At 44.1% G+C, this 20065-nt stretch overlaps 1 protein-coding gene across 1 annotated transcript in view; it reads right to left on the bottom strand.

Moving 5' to 3' along the window:
• Window positions 1–20065, bottom strand: part of ANO2 (anoctamin 2) — a 151395-nt gene that overhangs the window by 81212 nt on the left and 50118 nt on the right. The window contains exons 5-10 of the mRNA XM_087722261.1: window positions 17574–17725; window positions 15704–15758; window positions 13172–13223; window positions 11880–11935; window positions 9662–9703; window positions 3647–3711 (exon numbers count right to left, since the gene is read on the bottom strand). Coding sequence (XP_087578387.1) covers window positions 3647–3711; window positions 9662–9703; window positions 11880–11935; window positions 13172–13223; window positions 15704–15758; window positions 17574–17725 — 422 coding nt within the window. The remainder of the gene's footprint in view (window positions 1–3646; window positions 3712–9661; window positions 9704–11879; window positions 11936–13171; window positions 13224–15703; window positions 15759–17573; window positions 17726–20065) is intronic.

Raw genomic sequence — 20065 nt, 5'->3', positions numbered from 1 at the left:
GCTCCTGTAGGTTTCTCTAGAGATTTTATGCTATAACGGAGAAGCATTCATCAATGGAACGTATTGCCTTCAGAGGTTATGGATGCTCCATCATTGAAGGCTTTTAAGAAAAGACTGGACAGCCACTTGTCTGGAATGATATAGGGACTCCTTTTGGGCAGGATGGTGGGCCAGAAGACCTCCAGGGTGCCTCCCAACTATTCTGTTCTGTTCTGTTCTGTTCTATTCTCTTCCCTTCCCCTCCCCTCCCCTCTATTATTCTATTCTATTCTATTCCACTCCACTCCACCTCAGCCCAGCCAATTATTCTATTCTATTCTATTCTACTCTACTCTACCCTACCCTACCCTACCCTACTCTAAACTACTTTACTCTCCATTCCATTTCATTCCATCCCCTCTTCTCTTCTCTTCTCTTTCATTCCATTCCATTCCCTTCTCTCTTCTTCCATTCCCTTCCCCTCTTCCCTCTATTATTCTATTCTATTCTATTCTATTCCACTCCACTCCACCTCAGCCCAGCCAATTATTCTATTCTATTCTCTCTTCCCTTCCCTTTCCCTCCCCTCTATTATTCTATTCTATTCCACTCCACCTCAGCCCAGCCAATTATTCTATTCTATTCTATTCTACCCTACCCTACCCTACTCTACTCTAAACTACTTTACTCTCCATTCCATTCCATTCCATTCCATCCCCTCTTCTCTTCTCTTTCATTCCATTCCATTCCCTTCTCTCTTCTTCCATTCCCTTCCCCTCCCCTCCCCTCTACTCTATTATTCTATCCAATCCCATCCCATCCTTTCCCATCCTTCTATTCTATTCTATTCTATTCTATTCTATTCTATTCTATTCTATTCTATTCTATTCTATTCTATTCTATTCTATTCTATTCCATTCCATTCTATTCCATCCCATCCCATACTTCTGTTCTGTTCTGCTCTTCTCTTCTCTACACTCCATTCCATTCTACATTTTCCTCTCCTCTCCTCTCCCCTCCCCTCCCCTCCCTCTCCACTCCACCCCTGGAGGCTTTCAAAAAGAGACTAGGCAATTATTTATCTGAAGTGGTACTGGGTCTCCTGCTCGAGCCGGGGGCTGGACCAGAAGCCATACAAGGTCCCTTCCAACTCTATTTTTCTATGTTCTATGCATCAAGCAACTTCAAATTTATGTTGCGATTCTGTTTATCTTCCGCTCTCCTCACCATTTTTTCCTGTCTGGAGTTGTCCTTAATTCTTGATGACTTTGCAGGCACCTGATGGGCTTTTCTTGCTTATAAAACAGAGATAATTCACCCCTCCCCAACTTCCTACTGCAGCCTTCAGCTCTGGGATTTTCCCCCAAGAATCAACTATCCAAGGATTAACCAGGCCAGACTCTGATTAGATTTAAAACCCAGACAAGGTCAGCCAGCTCATCTAGCTATACGGGATTAATATACAGAAAAACCTGCCTTAATCCTTTTACCCGTTAATTCTAAGCCTCCTCTTTTCTCTCCCACACCAAAAAAACAAAAAAATCTATATTTTTCTGGGATGGCGTCATTAATTTATCAGCCTGTCGATCAGCGTAGAGGCCAACAGGCGACAATAGAGCAGTGTTTTTCAACCTTGGCAACTTGAAGATGTCCGGACTTCAACTCCCAGAACTCCCCAGCCAGCATTCGCTGTCTGGGGAATTCTGGGAGTTGAAGTCCGGACATCTTCAAGTTGCCAAGGTTGAAAAACACTGCAATAGAGATTCAGCTCTACAATTTATGATGGTTTCTCTGATTCGAAGCAACCTGAAAAAAATTGTTGGTGGAGATGGACGCTATTTAAATCTTTCTTTCTCGGGATTGTGAGCTGATCCGACACGGCTCATAAATGCTGGAATGGGATGATAATAACGGTTTGACTTAAAAAAAAAGGGAGAGATCCTTTCTGGGATTTTTTGGGAAGAAATGTCCTTCCGGGGTTCAGATCAGAGGTGTGTTCCTACCAGTTTGCACCTATTCGGTAGAACTGGTTCGTCAAATCTATCGGACCGGTTAGAAGAGGTTCCACCAGTGGACCTGGAAAGCAGGCCACACCTACAGAAGAGGTTTCAATTTTTTTTGAAACCTACCACTGCTAAAGGGTTAGGGGTGCAAGGATCTTGTAACTTGACAGCTTTAAGACTTGCATGCTTCAATGCCAGAGAGTCTGAATAGATACTTGGACCGACCTAAGTACTAATTCATAATTTCATATCTGGTCACACGGGTGGCAAGCCACTCCCATCCGGTCACATGGATGGCAAGCCACTCCCACAAAGGAGGCCACACCCACAGAGTAGGTTCGAACAATTTTTGAAACCCACCACTGGTTCAGATCCAAGTGGGGAGAAAGACACAGGAAACACGGTGGCTGCTTGGAAAGATGGTTTTAATGGTGGACAGGACCACATGGTTTGAAGACCTGGGGGAAAAGGGGAAGAGATGCTTGGAGAGCGTGAGTTTTATACACTCTCTTGGGCCCTGCCTTAGAGCTTCCTGTTCCTGTGTAAGAAATGTATTCTTATTGTTGGTCAGACTCCCAGGGGTGGGGATGGAGGTTCTTAGCTAACTGTAGGCTGTCTGTCTCCCAGACTTGCTGGGTGATGTAATCTTCCCAGGTGCCATGTGGTGAGATGGGCAATTCCTACTAGGGGTCTGCCCTGAAGGGGGTAGGTCTTTGTTATGTAGAACAGTGGTCACCAACTGGTGGTCCGTGAGAAAATATCGGTGGTCCGCAGAAAAAATATTTGCATTTTTTTATACTGCACTAAATCAGGGTTCCTCAAACTACGGTCCCTGGGCCAGATACATGCAATGAACGCTTGTGTTGCTCCAGAGAGTCTCCCCCTTCAGGGTCTTTTTATATGGGTTGGAGGGGGGCAGAAATTCTGACTTGGGGTGTGCTTCAGCCTCCTGGTGTGGGGCTTTGGGCGAAGGCCAGAGGGCCTTGTTTCAGTGGGACTGCATCATGGCCTGGAACTGGCTGAGCATCTCAGTCTACTGAGCCTCCAGGCGCCGGTACCTGGCCTTGCACTCCCGCAGGTCTTCCCTCTGCTTGGAAAGCCTATGCTCCTAGTCCTCAGTGAGGTGCTTCTGCTGAGCCTCCTTCTCGGCCAGATCCAATTTGAACTGAGCTGTTTTGCCAACTCTTTCTCATGGTGGCTGCTTAGTTCCAGCAACCGCTTCCGGTTGGGGCCCTACAAAGTCCGGGCGGGGAGGTGAGGAGTGGCTGGGAGGGGAAGGGTGAGTAGAGGTCGGCAAGGCGCCCTTCAACGTGAGTGATATTGAGTTGGCCACACCCTCCCAGTCACATGACCAACTAGCCACACCCACCCAGCTGGAGGGAAGCACCGCTGGTGGCAAAGAGCCGGAGGGCCTCATTCCAGTGGGACTGCATCGTGGCCTGGAACTGGCTGATCATTTCAGCCCGCTGAGCCTCCAGGCGCCTCCAAACTCACAGCCTCCTGATGGTGAGGCCTACCTCTCTAGGCCACCGCATCACTCCAACAGCCACAATGATAATGATGTAAAAAGCGAGGCAACTTTGCGAGATCCTAATACCCAGTAGTTTTATGCGACACGCATTATAGAGAGGATCACAGCTATCTATTAACCAAGGGAGTTTTACCTTATGAGGTCAATAGGCTGAAACTTGTAAAATGCTCCATATCGTGCCCACTCTCGATACAACAGCTAAGAGAAAAAGAGGAAAACAGACAAAAACAGATAAGGATTGCATAGTGTTACACAATCGGCCAGTGGTAGACATGGTACTACACACAAAAAGGAGGTATCTGTGCATTGGTAAATTCATCTTTTTTTTTTTTAAAGATTTTTATTAACAAACATGTAAAATACACACACACAAAACTTAGACGTACACCACATTTATACAATACAATACGAACAGGAACTTCCTGTTCTTTCTAATAGCAATTATCAATCGATACCGCTCCCCTTCTATTGTATTTCATTTGGATTTCACCCTTCTTAACCCTCTTATTTTACTCATAACTATTATTTTTTGAATTTTGTTATATTCCTTCATTGATTCTTGTTCCTTTCCTCCATCCACCTATACCATTTATGGTAAATTCATCTTTTAATACACTGTGCCATATTTTTCAGAATATAAGAGCCACTTTTTACCCGCCTTAAAAGAGGGTGAAAATTTGGGTGCATCTTATACACCGAATGTAGTTCTATCTACCCACTGGCCCCAATCCTTTGGTCTCTGTCTCCCAGCAATTTATCTCTTTGCAGCATTTTCTCTGTTGCGAAAGAGCACACAAAAACGGCCCTACCGGCAAACTGGAAGTTCAGGAACATACTTCCGGTTTGCTGATAGGGCCGGTTTTAGCCCTCCGGAGCCTTCAGGAGGCTTCCCTGAAGGCTCTGGAGGGCAAAAAACGACCCCAAGAGCAAACCGGAAGTCCGTTCCTGAACTTCTAGTTTGCCCAAGGGATTGGTTTTTCATGCTCTGGAGGCTTCAGGGAAGCTCCTGAAGCCTCCGGAGGGCGTCTGGAGGGAGTGGGGGGAGGCTGTTTTTGCCCTCCCCAGGCTCCTATAAAACATCTGGAGCCTGGGGAGGGTGAAAAAAGCACACCAAAAAATGGGGTGGGGAGCACTGGTCATGCATGCATGCGCATTGGGGCCGTGCACATAGCATTATGAGTGTGGCACGCCCGCGCACGACTCCCCTGCGCTCCCCCCGCTTTTGGCACGCGAGCCACAAAAGGTTTGCCATCACTGCCTTATCGGCTGCCTGCTGGCTTCCTCTTAAGTAACCAAATAAAAGTAAGAAATCGATGTATACGCGCTCTAAACCGTGCTCAGGGTTATTCCAGTCTTATGGGAAGACCCATCTTTGTTCAGGTGAATAAACGTGTGTGTGTGTGTGTGTGTGTGTGTGTGTGTGTGTGTGTGTGTGAGAGAGAGAGAGAGAGAGAGAGAGAGAGAGAGAGAGAGAGAGAGAGAGAGAGAGAGAGAGAGAGAGAGAGAGAGAAACAGAGAGGGAAAGGGAGAGAGAGAAAGAGAGAGGGAGAGAAAGAGAGAGGGAGAGAAAGAGAGACAGAGAGAGAGAGAGAGAGAGAGAGAGGGAAAGGGAGAGAGAGAAACAGAGAGGGAGAGAAAGAGAGAGGGAGACAGAGAGAGACAGACAGAGAGAGACAGAGACAGAGAGGGAAAGGGAGAGAGAGAAACAGAGAGGGAGAGGGAGAGAAAGAGAGAGAGAGACAGAAACACAGAGAGAGAGACAGAGAGAGACAAACACACACAGAGAGAATCTGGATTTTGTCTCTTTCTTCGCACTGAACCACACCTGATCCCTGTTTCATAGCGATACCAACAATTAGCAACAAAGGAAATGTTAGCACTTGATTCCATTCTGGATTAAGCCACAAAAGATGTGAATTCAAACCCGAGACTTCCTTTTTCTAGTTGGCCTTGGGTTCTAAATATAATAATAAGCCCATATGAGTCCTTTCTGAATATGTCGAATTCCTGGAACGAGAATGCGATCTGCAAAAGGCGATGGACGTTATTCATACGCGAAGTAGCCTTGTTACATAAAACCAAATTGATTTTTTCCTCTCTTTCTCTCTCTCTGTCTGGAATATCATCATCCGTTGTCTTTTATAGCACTGTCAATGGGAACCCCGCTCACTAAGTCATTCTGACACTTAGAAGCTGCCGTATGATCAATCAGAATAATGGTACAGGTTGTCCTCAAATTACGACCGTAATGGAGCCTGGCCATCAGAGTCAAAAGTGTTGATGGCCATAAAAATCAGGACTGATTTGATTTTACGACTTTTGCAAAGGTGCTTTTTCAGGAGGCAACTGGAGTTTTGGTTTTTCTTTTGAGAAGATGTTATGCTTCTCATCCAAGAAGCTTCTTCAGATCTGACTGGATGGTGGGGAATGGAAAGATTGATACTCCTTGCAGACAGCTGGTCATTTGCATCCTTTTAGAGGGTCTTTGAAGCACTTGGAGGTTTTATCTGTGTCCTCAGGGTCACCTGAGTGGTGGAAATGGTTCCTGTACTCTGCAATTTGTTTTCCTCTGGAAATCCATTCCTACTCCCTCAACAGCTGGCTTTCATGCTTAAGGCGGGACTAGAACTCAAACTCTCCTGGTCATTGGCCCAAAGTCACTCAGCTGGTTTCATGGCTAAGGCGGGACTAGAACACTCAGTCTGTTAGTGATTGGTCCAAAGTAATTCTGCTGGGTTTCATGCCTAAGGCGGGACTAGAACACTCAGTCTGTTAGTGATTGGTCCAAAGTCATTCCGCTGGCTTTCATGCCTAAGGCGGGACTAGAACACTCAGTCTGTTAGTGATTGGTCCAAAGTCATTCCGCCAGCTTTCATGCCTAAGGCGGGACTAGAACACTCAGTCTGTTAATGATTGGTCCAAAGTCATTCCGCTGGCTTTCATGCCTAAGGCGGGACTAGAACACTCAGTCTGTTAGTGATTGGTCCAAAGTCATTCCGCTGGCTTTCATGCCTAAGGTGGGAGTAGAACACTCAGTCTGTTAGTGATTGGTCCAAAGTCATTCCGCTGGCTTTCATACCTAAGGCGGGACTAGAACACTCAGTCTGTAGTGATTGGTCCAAAGTCATTCCGCTGGCTTTCATGCCTAAGGCAGGACTAGAACACTCAGTCTGTAGTGATTGGTCCAAAGTCATTCCGCTGGCTTTCATGCCTAAGGCGGGAATAGAACACTCAGTCTGTTAGTGATTGGTCCAAAGTCATTCCACTGGCTTTCATGCCTAAGGCGGGACTAGAACACTCAGTCTGTTAGTGATTGGTCCAAAGTCATTCCGCTGGGTTTCATGCCTAAGGCGGGACTAGAACACTCAGTCTGTAGTGATTGGTCCAAAGTCATTCCGCTGGCTTTCATGCCTAAGACGGGACTAGAACACTCAGTCTGTTAGTGATTGGTCCAAAGTCATTCCGCTGGCTTTCATGCCTAAGGCGGGAATAGAACACTCAGTCTGTTAGTGATTGGTCCAAAGTCATTCCGCTGGCTTTCATGCCTAAGGCGGGACTAGAACACTCAGTCTGTTAGTGATTGGTCCAAAGTCATTCCGCTGGCTTTCATGCCTAAGGCGGGAGTAGAACTCAACAATGATAAGTGTATAACATGATCACATATGTAGGATTAGTTTTTTGGTTTATGATGTTCTCCCCTTTTTCTTTACGAGGACGTATCTTTTAAATGAAGTGAATGTGGGATTCTGACTTTGCTCAAGTAAATATCTCAGGAGTTAAATTAACATTCGTTTGGAGAACATGAGCTGCACATCATATTCCTTTGTCTGGACTGCTTCTATCACACAGGCTCTTTTTGCCTAATGCAAATGTGAAGAAGTTCATAGGATTCACCTTTTGCCCGATGAGCCGGTACATAAATCTTAACCCACAGCCCTTCCTCTCCAAGGTAATGCAAGCCAGATGACCTGCTGTCCACCTTGGAAAGAAAGTGGAGGCCACCACTGCATTGCTGGCAGGGGACAAAAGTTGCATTCGGATTTTAAAAGGGGACACCAGCGAAAGGAGACGTCGTTAGAAAACAGCGATGGAGAAAACCGTCTCTCTCTTCCTTTTAAATCCGATCTGGGCCATCCAGGAAATTGAAGCCTGGAACTATTCAGGTTCAGATAGAAAACAGATGATCTTATGCCCAGAAAATCTACAGTCAAGAGCTTCACAGCCCTGTGAGGGGAACACATGTCAGCAATCCATGCAGGATTTCAAGGGTTGGGAAGGGGGGGGGGGGAAACCTTTTATGCTTTTGATGCTTAACACTTCACCAGAGGATAAAAACAAGAGCAGTGCAATAGGGATATTTTTCCAGGCAACTTAAAGGTGTCCTCTCCACCATCCTATCCATCCCACTTATATCCTAGTAGTCCTTCTGATTTAGCTACTCTTTGAGTATTCTTTTGTCCAGAGAACAGTTCCACTGATGCACAACAATCTCCCTTTCACAGAGGAATAGCACTAGCAATAGCACTTTGACTTACATACCGCTTCACAGTGCTTTACAGCCCTCTCTGAGTGGTTTACAGAGTCAGCCTCTTGCCCCCAACAATCTGGGTCCTCATTTTACCCACCTCGGAAGGATGGAAGGCTGCGTCAACCTTGAGCCTGGTGAGATTCGATCTGTCAAACTGCTAGCAGCCGGTGATCAGCAGAAGTAGCCTGCAGTACTGCACTCTCACCACTGCGCCACCCCAGAAGGAAGTCTCTTCCTTCTTAGACTTCGCAGGAGTGTCAACTTCGAAACCTGCTTAGGATGTCGCAGGCATCTTTTCGTTTCTCAGCTTGCCACACACACAAAACTTGCGTGCTTCAAATGCCAGAGTTCCTGAGCCAACATTTTGGTTGCTAAGCAAGAGCGTTGTTAAGTTAGTTTCACCACATTTTACAAGTTGGCCATGCCCAGCCAGTCACATGGCTGGCAAGCTACTCCCAGCCAGTCACATGGCCAGCAAGCCACTCCCACAAAGCAGGCCACACCTACAGAAGAGGTCCTTTAAAAAATTGAAACCCACCACTGGTGTGCAGAGATGGATAGGTTAACCATGGAATTAAAGGATGGAGAAGAATCGGAATATTATAAAATCTAGAGTATATGGTACAATTGGCTGGAAGATAGACGTAAAGCTACTATATAAGGAATATGTACGATTTATATCCAAAAGAGAGAGAAATGTATATATTTGTAAATACCGTTATAATTTAAATGAGTATACAATACATAGTATAGTAATCTGTATAATTAGTAACTATGTTAATATGAGTGACATCGATACGGAAAAACGGTAATGAATGGAACTGTGTGTTGGGTTCTTGGAAAGAGGGTGATGCATGGCAAAGCCAACGCCAGTTAAAGATCTGGCAGCAGTAATTTCATATTGTTGCATTACATAATAATACACGGACGCCAGAATAATGGAATATCCTTTTGTGCAATCTCTATCAAGATCCATCAGCTGTGAAAGATCAGGAGAACTTAAGCTTTGGCACAGAGGTGGGTTCCTACCAGTTCGCACCTATTTGGTAGAACCAGTTCGTCAAATCTACCAAACTGGTTAGAAGAGGTTCCACCAGTGGACCCGGAAAGCAGGCCACACTTACAGAAGAGGTTCCAAACTTTTTTGAAACCCACCACTGGTCCTTGGATATGATTATTCTACACTATCATGCTCATATTTATGAAACTCAGTGCCTCTGTGAAAGGTAAGGATGACTACTGCGTTTGTGGTGCAATCAGAACATTGCGTGTGTTGAAGTTGTTTTAACGCAAACCAAAGATGCCTTTTAAAAAACAAGTTTACATCACATTCTTATGCATGCCAGTGCTGTGTGTGAGGTAATTTAAGGTGGTTCTGACAAGTGTCATCGGCATCTTCGTATACGGTCACATGGGCGGCAAGTCACTCCCATCCAGTCACATGGGCAGCAAGCCACTCCCACAAAGGAGGCCACACCCACAGAGTAGGTTCGAACAATTTTTGAAACCCACCACTGCTTTGGCAGCACCTTCTTTGCCTAAAGAATACCTGTTTGCATTGACCACTAATCCGTAGTTATAATTTTCGTACCAACCCAAATGAGGCTGCAATTATTTTACCTTCCTTTCATTCATGTCCTTGCTTTCACCTTCGTATTCGCCCTGGGAAGAAAAAAAAAATCAATGACACGTGTTAAAATATACATTTAATGGTGATATCAAACTGTACGTTGAAATGTTTTAAGCCGAGCACCAGTGGTGGGATTCAGCCAGTTCGCACCTATTCGGGAGAACGGGTTGGTAACTTTCTAAGCAGTTCAGAGAACCGGTTGTTGGAGGAAATCTTATTTTGTTTTTCCCCACTTTACAGGGCTAATCCTGTAAGGAAGGCAGGAAGGAAACATTCTGGTGTTGTTTCTAGCCTAATCTTTATTGCTCTGCTTACAGAAACTGCCTCTCCGGTTAACCCTTATTATCATTGTAACAACTAAGGCGAAATGCCCATCGACCTGAGTGACATTGACTTGGCCACACCCACATGATCACATGACCACCGAGCCCCGCCTACCCAGCTGGTCATTAGGGCAGAGAACTGGTTGGTAAATTATTTGAATCCCGCCACTGCCGATCACTGTCTGTAAAAACTGCTCTTTATCCCAATAACTGGCTTGTGGTTCATATTAAAACTTATTTCTCATTGCTGGCAGAACTATCAAGAGTATTTTTTTCCCCTCTTTATCTTCTAAAATGAAAGCGCTGACCTAGATTTCTTAAACTCCCCAAAGTATTTTACGGATCGCGATTTCCTTGAGCAACTTCCAAAGGCAATATTAATAACTGGATTTTCCCATATCCCTCTCCACTTTATCACCTTCTAATCGTGCCTTCGTTATCGTGCTTTACCCCGAAGACTTCCTGAAGCATAGATCTAATTGGAGGATGGTTGGAGATGGTGTTAATGAGATGAAATACATTATAGAATGTATTGAAGAAACAGAGCCTGTAGCGGTGCTATCATATCAAATTGAAAATTGATAGGGAGGAATATTTCTTTACTGTCTTTGTTGAGGCAGAGAGAGAAGGCCTCTCCTTCCTGCCTTAAAAGTAGTATTTGATGACAAATCTTAAGTTTCTCCCAAGGCTTTAATCCTTAAGGCCCTTCCTTAGCAGTTCACACTATATAAAGATAATAGCTGGATACCAGCGCTTTGTGACAAAACTATGTGATCGGGCAGTGCAGGAGAAATCTGGTTCACTCCGGCTCAATCTGTTGGCTCGGTGGTGGTCGGTGATTGAAACACATAAGGGAATATCGCTCCCACTGCCTTGAGTCTGGAAACAGTTCCATAGGTGGAAGGCATAGACATTTTGGTGAGGTACCGACGTTTAGTACTGTAAGGAGCCCCAGGCCTCTCCTGAGTGAAGGAGTGGAACGTCTGCCAGTTTGAACTGAGGTAACGGAATGTGAGGCAGCTGGTAGTTGGAACAGAGTTCTTTTCAGGTGGGGAGGGGGAGTAGAATGTCTAACTCCTTAGCATCAGAGCGTGTTAATGTAAGGCAACTGGCAGTTGGAACAGAGTTCTTTTCAGGTGGGGAAGGGGAGTAGAATGTCTAACTCCTTAGCATCAGAGCATGTTAATATAAGGCAACTGGCAGTTGGAACAGAGTTCTTTTCAGGTGGGGAGGGGGGGTAGAATTCCTTAGCATTAGACTGTGTTAATTACTGTATAAGAAATACTAATGATGTGATGATAATTTCAAAGTATCCTTTCTTAGCGAGCACCTAGAAGCCAAGAGGAACCATATGTGCCAAATTTCAAGTTTGTAGGCTTTACGGTTCTGGAGATTTTGTGATGAGTGAGTGGTATTTGGCTTATATAAATATAGATTGCCAGTCTCCCTGTCAGCCATACCAAAGAAACTGAACATCGAATAATAGAGTCAGAAGGGACCTTGGAGGTCTTCTAATCCAACCCTCTATTCAAGAAAGAGACCCTATACCATTTCGGGACAAATGGTTTGTCCTATCTCTTTTTGAAAGCCTCCAATGAGGGAGCAGCCACAACTTCTAAATGCACGCTATTCCATTGCTTGATTGCTCTAACTATTAGGAAATTTCTTCTTAGTTCTAAATTGGTTCTCTGCTTGGTTAATTTCCATCCATTGTTTCTTGTCTTGCCCTTTAGTGTTTGTAAAATAAGTTGACCCCCACACCTCTTTTTTGTTCCCCAGCGTAATATTTGGGACCATGCTGAATTCACTATGAAACAAATATTAACAACACTCTCATTCTAAACTCAATCCTCATAAAAAATTAGTATTAAAAGTGTATACTTACATCATGTAGAGGATAAGCTGTTTCATAAACATTATTTGCTATTAATGTGTTAATACCTAAAAAAAGGTACAAATTAGGATATTATCAGTATTGTTTTGTTTTGTATTATTTGTCTGTCTCTCTCTCTCTCTCTCTGTGTGTGTGTGTGTGTGTGTGTGTGTGTGTGTGTTTTACCTGTCTTTCAGCAGGATAAGGTCATTCAAGAGATTACCAGAGCTTAAATTTAGAGCTGAAATTAATTTTCCAAATTATTATAACTTTGGGGGAGGAGGAAATCAAGATATTGTCCCTGAAAATGTAACGTTAAATTGTAGCCAACAATTTGAGTTTTGGAATCCAAACTTAAATTCAGCTGATTGATTCCCCCCCCCCACAAAAAAAATAATGTTCAAGATGCTCTTTAACTACAATTATATCTTCATTCTTCATTTTAATAAGATTTACAAGCACAGTTGGAAGTTATGCTGCTATTGAAAAAGCGCCATAACTTAAAAACTGATGCATTTGCCAAATATTTACTGAATGCTAAAAGACATGATTCTTTTTTGTGAGGACACACACACACACACACACACACACACACACACACACACACACACTATATATATAAATTACCATTTCATGGAAAGGAGTGATATTAAAATATAACCCCCAATATTGCCCATAAAAACCCAAACAACATCACTGTCATTTAGGGAATCTGTTCTTACTCTGCCAAGATACCTAATGATTCCATTTTGGGCAATTTTTCAAGTTTTATGACTGCTGGCCTCCAAAACCAGAAATGATTCCATCAGCCAAACATCCTTAGCCCTTTGCTAGCCTTCTTTGGAGAAAAAGGGACAGGCTGATATTACAATACGGAAGTCCTCCCTTCGGTTATTCAAGAAATTAAGCCAATGAAATAAAGCAAAGATCCCATCCTGTAGTCTGAATCAGGCTGGCATTTCCAATGGTTAATATGTCAAATTTCTGGGGTTATTCTTTTCAATCCAGGAGGAGAGAAAATATATACAGTATTTTTCGGAGTATAAGACGCACTTCCTCCTTCTTAAAAGAGGGTGAAAATTTGGGTGTGTCTTATACACTGAATGTAGCCCCGCCCACCCAGCGGCTCCCGCCCTTTGGCCTCTGCCTGCCAGCAATTTGCCACCTTGCAGCAAACAGCAAACAGCCTGTTTCAGTTTCAGACCCTAAATAAATGGTCGTAAGTCGAAGACTGCCTGTATTTTGCAAGAAGCTGGCATGTTCAAGATACCGGTGCGATATTTAAAATTCAAGCTTTTTCTTACCCATGCTGTTTTTGGCTTTTGAACTATATGTGCGCTTCAAAATTTCACGTACCTATATTTTGGGGGGAAAGAACAGAAAGAGAAAAAGAAAAATCACTTACAGATGCTTCTTCAAAATTCAGCAGAAGCTAATAAATCAATGTAGGTTTTTTTTTTTAAAAAAAAAAACACCCTAAAGCTAAAGGTAAAGGTTCCCCTGCCACACATGTGCTAATTGTTCCCGACTCTAGGGGGCAGTGCGTTTCAAAGCCGAAGAGCCAGTGCTGTCCGAAGACGTCTCCTTCGTCATGTGGCCAGCATGACTCAACGCCGAAGGCGCATGGAACACTGTTCCCTTCCCAGTGGTTCCTATTTTTGTACTTGCGTTTTTTACGTTCTTTTGAACCGCTAGATTGGCAGAAGCTGGGACAAGTAACAGGAGATCACTCCATTATGCAGCACTAGGGATTCAAACTATTGAACTGACGACCTTTCAGATCGACAGGCTCAGTGTCTTAGCCACTGAGCCACCACATCGCTTTAAGCCCTACTATAACCCAAATTCTGACTACCACTTCGCCAAAATACTGTGATTCATAGTTATTTATTTATTGCATTTCACCGTAGTAATAACGGGTACAAAAAGAAGAAAGAAGAATGTACCATAAAATTTGAAAAACATTCAGGGGAGGAAGGGTAGAAGAAGGACGAACCTTTATGAAAACTTGAAGAGAAAGTTTTCCTTCTACTGTAAAAGCTTTCCTTTTTTGTAAAAGCTAGCACAGTTTTACAATATTCCAGGGGGATATCAACCCTTAAAGATGAAGTTTGAAGTTTGAAGTTTTATTTTACTTATATGCCGCCCTATTCCCTATAGGGACTCAGGGCGGCGAACAACTCAAACAGGAAAGGGAACATACAAATACAAAACAGGCATTTAAAATAACCAACAACCACACCTGTCGAGAGGGGAGGGAACTCATCAACCCCAGGCCTGCCGACACAGCCAGGTTTTAACGGCTTTTCGGAAGGCCAGGAGAGAGGTGAGGGTCCGAATCTCCGCGGGGAGTTCGTTCCAAAGGGCTGGAGCTGCAACAGAGAAGGCCCTCCCCCGGGTCATAGCCAGATGGCATTGGCTGGTGGATGGAACCCGGAGGAGGCCAACCGTGTGCGATCTAATAGGTCTCTGGGAGGTAATTGGCAGCAGGCGGTCTCTCAAGTACCCAGGTCCAATACCACGAAGGGCTTTATAAGTAATAACTAGCACCTTGAAGCGTATCCGGAGACCGATTGGAAGCCAGTGCAGCTCGCGGAGGATAGGTGTAACGTGGGTGTATCGAGGTACACCCACAATCGCTCGCGCGGCTGCATTCTGGACAAGTTGAAGTCTCCGAATGCTCTTCAAGGGCTGCCCCATGTAGAGCGCATTCCTGACTTCAACAACATGGAAGGAGACCATTATTTTCAGTAAACCACGAACCTCAGGAGAAGTTCTACCAGTCCTTCACAAGTTGTGGGTGCTTCATCACTAAAGTGGTCCCAAAGGTGCTTTTTCAAGAGGCAACTGGACTTCCTTATTTTTCTTCGAAGACCTTTCGCTTCTTCTTGGATGAGAAGCAAAACATCTTGAAAGAAAAACCAGGAAGCCCAATTGCTTCCTGAAAAAATACCTTTGGGGCAACCATTACTTGGATGACTGAGAATCTCCATAGACATTCATCACTGGAGGTGTTTAAGAAGAGAAATGGTATGGAGTCTCCTGCTTGAGCAGGGGGTTAGACTAGAAGACCTCCAAGGTGACTTCCAGCTCTATTCTGGCACAGATATTACAGAGCCCTGGGGGCGCAGTGGTTAGAATGCAGTATTGCAGGCTGACTGCCAGAAGTTCGATCCTGACCAGCTCAAGGTTGACTCAGCCTTCCAACCTTCCGAGGTGGGTAAAATGAGAACCCAAATTGTCAGAGGTTATGTGATGACTCTGTAAACCACTTAGAGAGGGCTGGGAAGCACTGTGAAGTGGTATATAAGTCCAAGTGCTATTGCGACTAGCTGAAATTCTGAGCCTCCGCATTTGAATCAGCACTTTGAAATAGGAACGTTCTTTGTTTCTCTTATCTGCTAAAGCAGGGGTCGGCAACCCGTGGCTCTGGAGCTGCATGTGGCTCTTTCATCCCTCTCTGTGGCTCCCTGTCACTGACAGGGAGCCACAAGAGAGGGATGAAAGAGCCACATGCAGCTCCAGAGTTGCATGCAGCTCCACAATTGAGAGAGCTTTTAGTTAGGACAGATAGAGGAAAAAGGACAACGCACTAGGAGGAGACTCTATGGTGGGGGGAACCAGACTTCCGGTCAGCAGAAGAAAAGGGATGTCACGCTAGGAGGAGACTCTATGGTGGCAACTGGACTCTCGGTCGGCTCCAGAATTGAACGGGGGGCTTCTGGTTAGGACCTTTGTGGGTCTTTGAGTGTTTAAGGTTGCCGACCCCTGTGCTAAAGTGATGGAAAGCATTCTAAGCCATAATTCAACAATAACTTTCTTGCGGATTTACTTACAATTCGACTGCGAGTGCCGTTGTCAAAAAACGTATCTTTATCTTGAATGTTGTACCTTGAAATGTGAAAAGAACAGGGGGGGGGGGAAATCAGTTCCGTGACATTATAAGCGGTCATGTAATACCCTATAGAACAGCCTAAAGGTGATTTTTATTCAGAAGGTAAAGGTTCTCCTTGCACATATGTGCTAGTCGTTCCAGACTCTAGGGGGAAATACTCATCTACATTTCACAGCCGAAGAGCCAGCGCTGTCCGGAGACGTCTCTGTGGTCATGTGGCCGGCATGACTGAACGTTGAAGGCCTACAGAACGCGGTTACCTTCCCACCAAAGATGGTTCCTATTTTTCTAATTGCATTTTTTACGTGTTTTAGAACTGCGAGGTTGGCAGAAGCTGGGACAAGTAATGGGAGCTCACTCCGTTATGCGGCACTAGGGATTCGAACAGCTGAACTGCCGATCTTTCTGATCGACAAGCTCAGCATCTTAGCCACTGAGCCACTGCGTCCCTTTTATTCAGAAGACACAGGTTCTGATATACTACGAAACAATAAACATGATTTACTTCAAGCCCAAAAGTTGGTTTCTTTGACTAAGGTTAAAATGGATTGGTTACTTTTTTTCCCCTCTTAGCTTTTAATGGGTTTTCTGAACAATAAAAGGCTTTAACGATTTGTTTATAGATAAAATAGGGGGAAAATATGTGTTTTTCTTGCATTTTTAGAGAAAATCATATGCTATGATATTAAAAATGAGAAGGATGAAGAGAAGAGGAGAAATTAATTTATGGGACATCATTTGAAGAGATTAAAGATTAAAAAATTTAATATGTTATTATTCTGGGTAGACCCTAATGGAATTTTTTTTTATTAAGGTTTAACAATGAGATTTTAAAAGATTTGTTTATAGATATAAAGCATGAAAAGAGGGTGTTTTTTTTTTCCTCCCTCTGTGTCTCTAGAGAAAATGACAAGATATTATGTAAAGGAGAGAAATTTGAAAGAGTTTTATTTCTTCTATATACATAAGGTAAAGGCTCCCCTGGCATGTATGTGCTAGTCGTTCCTGACTCTAGGGGGCAGTGCTCATCTCCGTTTTAAAGCCGAAGAGCCAGCGCTGTCTGAAGACGTCTTCGTGGTCATGTGGCCGGCATGACTAAAAGCCGACGGCACACAGAACGCTGTTCCCTTCCCACCAAAGGTGGTCCCTATTTTTCTACTTGCATTTTTTACGCGCTTTCGAACTGCTAGGTTGGCAGAAAGTGGGACAAGGAACAGGAGCTCACTCCATTATGCGGCGCTAGGGATTCGAACTACCGAACTGCTGATCTTTCTGATCAATGAACTCAGTGTCTTAGCCCCTGAGCCACCGTGTCCCTTTTATATGTTGCTATTTTATTTATATACATACATACTTAAATTATTATTTCTGGTAACGTAATGAATTTTGGTGAATAAGATTGAATTATGAGGCTTTGTTATTTGCTAATAGATAAAAGATGAGGTATAAGATAAAGAGATTTTTGATTGAAATAATAGAGAATGCACTAAGTTGTTGTAAATGTCTTGATGAAAGGGGAAGTAATTTCTTTTTACAGAGAGTCCTTGACTTACAATAGTACATTTAGTGACTGTTCAAAATTACAACTGCATTGAAAAACTGACAGGATCATTTTTCACACTTATGACAAATGTCTCACTTAGGAACATAAATTTAGGGCTCAATTGTGGACTACCTGTACATATGTTAAAGTTGCCAATTTTGAAAAACATTTCTCTATGCCATGCTTGATTAGCATTTCTACAGAAGTAATTTGGATTAAATACTTCATCGGTGCCATCGGCCCCCACCCACCCCCATCAAATACTCACAAATATATTTTTTCTCTGGAAAAGGGATAAGATAAATTCTTCATCCTAGTGGTATTTTGCTCTGGCACTTTAGGCTGCAATGGTTCTGCTAATTTCTGCAATATCAATGACAGCTTCTTGACAAGTCCCCCTTCTTCTTTGATTTCATAAGTCTAGAGGAACAAAAATAGCATACAGCACAGGTACGTAACTTCCAAACATTACTAAGCTCACTTAGTCCTAAGGAATAGATGCTGTAAAAAAAAAAAAGGATGTGTGTATTCAATGGAGGTATTCCCGTTCAAAAATCAGATGAATAAAGTTGCCAATGCTCTAGAAAATAAAACTAAAATAAACTATGGATGTCTTTGTTCTGACCGAGGCTTCCCAAAAGCATGATGCAAACTCTTTGTCCCAACAAAAAAAACCCTTTTATTAATTGGCTGTGACTTGTGCTCCTTCACATCCAGCAAAGTCTTTCAAAGGAGGATTTACAGTCACAGACCTTATCTGGCTTGGAGAGCTGCCAGGCCGATATCTGCAAAACCTGGCAAGGAATCTTGGAGAGTCATGAACCAATTAAGCAAACTAATTGTCTCCTGCAAGCTCCACTCCCCTTTCGCTCCTCTTTTATTTCCTCTGTGAGGGGCCATTCATCGACCACCTGTGGCCTTACTCCCAAGTTGACCCCTGTTCCTTAGCTGTTCCCTTCATCTGGCAACTCAGCACATGCGCACACTGGGAACAGGCTCCAGCTGTTCTTCTGCCTCACTGATGTCTGACTCCGAAGGCAGCTGAGAACTGGCATACGGCTCTGGCCCCCTCTCTGCCTCTGACACAGAGCCCTCCTCAGAGCCTTCCCCAGACTCCAGGGCTGGCCCAGGTTCCTCCCCAACCTCCTCAGTGTTCGAATCGGCTCCCACAACACACTCCTATTGCCTGCTCAAGCATTGGAGATGTGGGTTGCATTTTTCAAAAGCAACCTGAAAATCTTTCAAGGAAGCAAGAAGTTGGGGAACTTTATATCAGTTGATTCAAAGGTAGGCTCTCCTATGTATGTCTATGGAGATTCTCAGTCATCCAGGTCCATGGTTTCCCCAAAGGTGTTTTTTCAAGAAGTAACTGGACTTTCTAATTTTTCTTTTGAAGATATTTAGCTTCTCATCCAAGAAATATTCTTTAGCTCTAACTGAATGATGGGGAACGGAAGGATTTATGTTCCCTGTAGATAGCTGTTAGCAATAGCAATAGCAGTTAGACTTATATACCGCTTCATAGGGCTTTCAGCCCTCTCTAAGCGGTTTACAGAGTCAGCATATTGCCCACAACAACAATCCGGGTCCTCATGTTACCCACCTCGGAAGGATGGAAGGCTGAGTCAACCCTGAGCCGGTGAGATTTGAACTGCTGAACTGCAGCTAACAGTCAGCTAAAGTGGCTGCAGTACAGCACTCTAACCACTGCGCCACCTTGGCTCTTATTCATTTGCATCCTTTTAGAGCAGGTATGTCAAACTCGAGGCCCATGGGCCAGATGCGTCACGCACCGGCCACGCCCAACGCTGGTTTGGTGAAGGGGGAAAAAAGTTGTGATACGTCACGTGACGACAACGTGATGCTGCGAGTTTGACACCTCTGTTTTAGAGCATCGGCACGGGGCAAAAAAACATCCTGCAGCCAAAAAGGCTCCACCCCCATTTGCACTCCTCAGGTGACCCTGAGGACAGAGATAAACCTCCAGGTGGCCTCAATGACTCTCAGAGAGAATACTAATGACCAGATGACTTCAAGGACTATAAATCCTTCCATTCCCCCACCATCCAGTCAGAGCTGAAGAAGCTTCTGGGTTGAGAAGTGAAATGTCTTCAAAAGAAAAAAAACAGAAAGTCCAGTTGCCTCCCGAAAAAGCACCTTTGGGGCAACTGTAACCTGGAGGACGGAGAATCTCCATAGACATACATAGGAGGGTCTACCTTCTGAATCTTACAACCGTTGCACTGTCCCCGTGATCACATGAACAAAATTGGGACACTTGACAACTGGCATGTATGTATAACAGTTGCCATGTCCCGGGATCATGTGATCACTTTTTGTGACCTCCTGAGAAGGAACATCAATGGGGAAGCCAGATTCACTTAACAGCCACGTTACTGACTTAAAAGCAGTGATTCACTTAACAACCATGGCAAGAATGGTCGCAAAATGGGTCAAAACTCACTTACAAACTGTCTTGCTTAGCAACCTAAAATTTGGGCTCCATGGTGGTCATACATTGGTGACGATCTGTGAAACATCAACTAGCATCTCAGCCTAAAATATACTTTTCGTCATTAGAACTTAGCACCACTTGGTTGAATTCAGCCTTAAATGACACAGGTTAGACTACAACTATCACTCCTCTAATGCACTTCTACCAGTGTCAGGGTTCCGACAGGTGCCCCAATCAACTCATGAGCCTCGAGCCAAGTTTCAAAAGAAATCCAGTTATTTATTAGGAGCAACAAATGTCAGCAC

This window comes from Thamnophis sirtalis, unplaced genomic scaffold, assembly GCF_051295495.1.
Source record: "Thamnophis sirtalis isolate CommonGarterSnake01/CBP01778 unplaced genomic scaffold, rThaSir2_p1.2 scaffold_9, whole genome shotgun sequence".
NCBI classification, from domain to species: Eukaryota; Metazoa; Chordata; class Lepidosauria; order Squamata; family Natricidae; genus Thamnophis; species Thamnophis sirtalis.
Note: the sequence above shows the minus strand (reverse complement) of the source record. Positions and strands in the feature narration are given on the sequence as shown.